We start from the raw sequence: 3,991 nt of genomic DNA, 5'->3' as shown, positions 1-3,991 counted from the left end.
CTTAACCCATTCTGTGCCCATATTCAGGGCATAGGGTTCACGTGCAGATTACCGCTTTAAATGATCACATTTGAAGTGCATCTTTCGGACATCAGAAGGCCATGCAGTCGTGTTGTGAAATGACGATGACAAGCAGTGTCTTTTTTGTGAGGGACAGTGGCAGAGGAAATCTTGTGAATACAGGTGCTGTGGAAAAAAATTCGTAAAGATTCCAGGAAACTGGAAGATTGAGAGAGGCTGCAGTGCTACCATTGCTCTTCCTTTAACTGAGCGTAATCTGCCAAGTGATGAAACGATCATAGTCATTCAATAAAGGGTCGGAAAGTCTTAAGATATGCAATTGATATTTTTATGTCAGAGCTCAAAAAGGAATAGCCCGGACCTCCTTTCTCTTTACCTGAAGCTTGTCAGAATGAGGATGAGCCATTTGGAGAATAAAGAAAAGTAAGATTCACTTAATTTGAAAGAAACGATGAAGCGTGTCCCAGTGTAGTGGAATTTATTTGATCGCCTGTTACGATCGTTGTAGTGCGGGGCCGTAGGCAACAATTAGTGCACCTTCGTTTCATCAAGAACTACAAAAGATTGCTTTAGGAGTTCGTTTAGGTGGCGCGGAGCTTCTCAATCATAGTGGGTGGGCAAACCTTGTATCCAAAATAAGTAATTATTCATTTAGCCGCCATCAATGGAGCTGAGCTGCTGACCCTTCAGGTAAATTTCACGCCACTCGGACACAGAGGCTTTTATTCTAATGGTCGTATTACACGCCAATTTTCATTACCATTTCTCGCTTACCGTAGAGATCGTGGTAACCTCAACACCACGTTGGGTAAATGCTGTGCTACCTTAAACCAACCTGTCACTGACCAGATGGAAGACACATGTCCACGGGTTCTTTCATCGCTACCATATAGTGGGTGAAGATGGCGAGGATAACGCAACTAATCTCCAACTGCTGACTGAGCGAACCTTAAGTGACTCACCTTAAACCAAGTTCAATGAATGGATAATCAGTCGGGTCAGTCACGGAATTCGCTAACTCACATTGGTGAAGAAACTTTGCACCACAAAACCAACTTCCCCAGTTAGCATGTTAAATTCTCAGCAAAGCGAGGAATCATCAGGAATCGCATGTAGTCCCATGCTGCAACAACCGCAACAGGCGATCTACTTCAACACTGGCGATTTACTGGAATGCGAATACTGTCCTTCTTAAATGTTATCACGCGGACCGATAATCGCAAATGACACTTATACCGCTTATAGAGGTAACAGGATTGGTCAGACGATTTAAAATTTTTCGTGTCAAGCAAATTGCCCTCATCGTAGGGCCCCTTCTGTGCTCTCGTGTGCTTTGTAGGTCAGATTGCTGCCGTTCCTAAATACCTTGTGCCATCGCCAAAACATCCTTTCGGTGAAATTCTCACGACCCTCACATTATCATTGGCACCAATAAACTTTTTTTGCTGATAATTTCGCGATCATCTTAGGAATGCTACTTCTTTTTCGCCACTCCTTCTTTCGCGCAACTATAGCAGTTGTCCTCACCAGGACTGAACGTCGCACTATAGTTTCGCCTGCTTGCTTGACCTACACAAGCAGTTGATTTGCTTGGATGGATTACCCCCGGCACTCCTGCACCACGAGAAAACAATGCTTCAAACACATTAACCATCTTCTACACCTTCACTGAAGCTATGGTACTCTTCTACTTAGACTTGATGCCTCGATCACACGTGTGACATCAACTAATTCATAGTTCTCCTTTATAATTCACTAACATTTTGATGACGTCAGCTGCGAAAAGAAAGTGGCATTTGTATATCGGGAAAATACTAAGACAATATTTGGACAATAATTGGTTTTTTGCAGAGCAAAGTAGGCTAGTGATAAGGAAACTTATCCATTCTGCACTTGGTGATGTTCTAGTCCAGCATTTCTTGTGAGTAACGCCGCGTCGTTCTGTGCTACAACAGAGGCTCTCAACAAAGATTCTCGTTGAGAAGTGTGAGATGTCATCAAAGCTGTAAAAACATCGCATTTTGCAGTATACACTCACGCGGCTCAATATACACGTTATCTCTAGATGTAGTATTTCGATGGCGAACTGGGTCGTGGATGGTTGCGCCTCCTCTGGATAAACGAGAATGTGTGCATATAATAGTTGGTGCTGCTTGACGATTGGCCATTTGATTTGATTGCTTCGCTTACCATGGTACGTGCTTTGCATGTGGTGAGAAATGAACACGCTGATGATTGCAAGGCAAAAAAATATCTAGCAGCATTATGTCCCAGTGAATGCCTTGCAAGCCACTTTTTAAGTCCGCAAAATCTGAGCCATGGTTTCGACAAGGAGAAGCCGATTTTCGAGGCGTCTTAGTCGAAAGGGAGTAGGTATATAGAAATCAATTGTGGCCTTTGTGCTGCTATTACTGTCGCTAGTATTACCGAGAACTATGATTTTCTTCACACTCCTAAGAGGTGCCTTATGAAGGACGAAAGTTTCCCTGTTTTGATGCACTTCACCATACATCAGTTCGAAAGCAGAGTCGCTTTTGTAGCTTGTAGATATGCAAGACGGTAATTCGGTGCTGATCCTGTAGCTGCCGCTGATTGTGTCGGTGTTTTACATGCCGATCAGGCTGACGTCTGCGATGGAAGCTACTACTATAAATGACGTTCAAACTTTCTATCTCTCTGGATGTGCATTCACCAAACTGACCAAAGTTGTCATACATCAGATGGTCAATATGCATTATTTTTGGGAATCCTGCTTCCTTCTCCTATGCCTAGATGCTAGACAGGCAGACTTTTGGATTGCTTTTGCTCCTCGCTGCTGAATGCAGATTTGATGTCTTACAATAAGCTGCCCTGCCCTTCTGCCTTCCTATCGCTTTTATCAATTTTACCTCCTTCTAACACAGCTTTATAAATTCTTTGGCTTCCAGCAACAATACCAAACTTTTCTTTAATTTTGTTAATTATTTATATCCAATATTTCCCCTTCATCATTCACTTGCGTTTTTGCCACACGAAGAAGCACCAAGTAGATTTCTGTTATGAATCTGTGGCTGATGACACATTCTGGACCACATCAGGTGTAGACATGCTTAAGTAAACCATGAAACTGTTTACTAATGACTACACTTGGCTTTAAATAACCCACCTTTAAAATTTAAATTCTTCTTTTTAGCTTTGTGCTGTACAAATGAAAACATTAGACTGAATAAAGGGGTTAAGTTCATGGCGTTGCTATATCTAGGGAGTGAGAATTGACTGAATTAGAATGAAAACGCTAAGTGCGCTAAAAGTAAGGACGTTAGGTCTTAGAGCCACATGTCTTGAGACTGCAGACGAGAGTCCCGCATTTTTAATTAGACATTGCCATTGTAAAATGCTTCTCGTATTAGGGGCAGGCGCACGGCAGCAAGTCACAATTGGCATTCCTATTGTTTTGCTCCATTCAATGCTAACAGATGGTAGAGCATGGCTGACTATAATAGTATAATATAACAATAAGAAAGTCCTTTCATCTACTAGTACTGTTTTAAACTCTCTCAAGAAGGCTAAATACCGCTGTTTAAAGGTGGGGGGTATTAGGCACAGAGGATGCCCCATTATCAATGGCTGTGGGTGCGACGCCATTTCGCCTTACCGTTAACTAGACTTGAGATCCATGAAAGTGTTTGATTAAATCCTTTTCTGTGTTCTAACGATTATGAATTATATGGTACCTCTGAGTCGCACAATGAACAGGAAATTTTTACCTTCGCGATTTAACAAACAATATTCACTTTAATTAGAACTAAAAGGATTGTGACTCTCTAATTTGTGGCTCGCAGCTGTGGCAAAGGTGAAAAGGGACGGTAGCCCTGGTCAAGGTGTATTAGGCATTCGCATAATCCTTCCTGATTCTCAACACATAGTCCCTATCCATTGAAGATCAAAGGCACCTTATCAACGATTAAGCGTATATTAAAGTCCAAGATGG

The 3,991-nt window shown here is 42.1% G+C and overlaps 1 protein-coding gene across 1 annotated transcript; it reads right to left on the bottom strand. All coding sequences in view use genetic code 11, as the record gives it.

Annotated features, from left to right (window-relative positions):
* Window positions 1–2,317: 2,317 nt before the first annotated feature.
* On the bottom strand, window positions 2,318–2,738 carry EGR_11054 (hypothetical protein; the record flags this gene model as incomplete). Its single annotated transcript, XM_024500303.1, has 2 exons — window positions 2,318–2,485; window positions 2,532–2,738. 2 exons carry the CDS (start codon window positions 2,736–2,738, stop codon window positions 2,318–2,320), a joined length of 375 nt encoding a protein of 124 aa, XP_024345284.1.
* Window positions 2,739–3,991: the final 1,253 nt, after the last annotated feature.

Source organism: Echinococcus granulosus (genome assembly GCF_000524195.1).
Source record: "Echinococcus granulosus chromosome Unknown EG_S00351, whole genome shotgun sequence".
NCBI classification, from domain to species: Eukaryota; Metazoa; Platyhelminthes; class Cestoda; order Cyclophyllidea; family Taeniidae; genus Echinococcus; species Echinococcus granulosus.
Note: the sequence above shows the minus strand (reverse complement) of the source record. Positions and strands in the feature narration are given on the sequence as shown.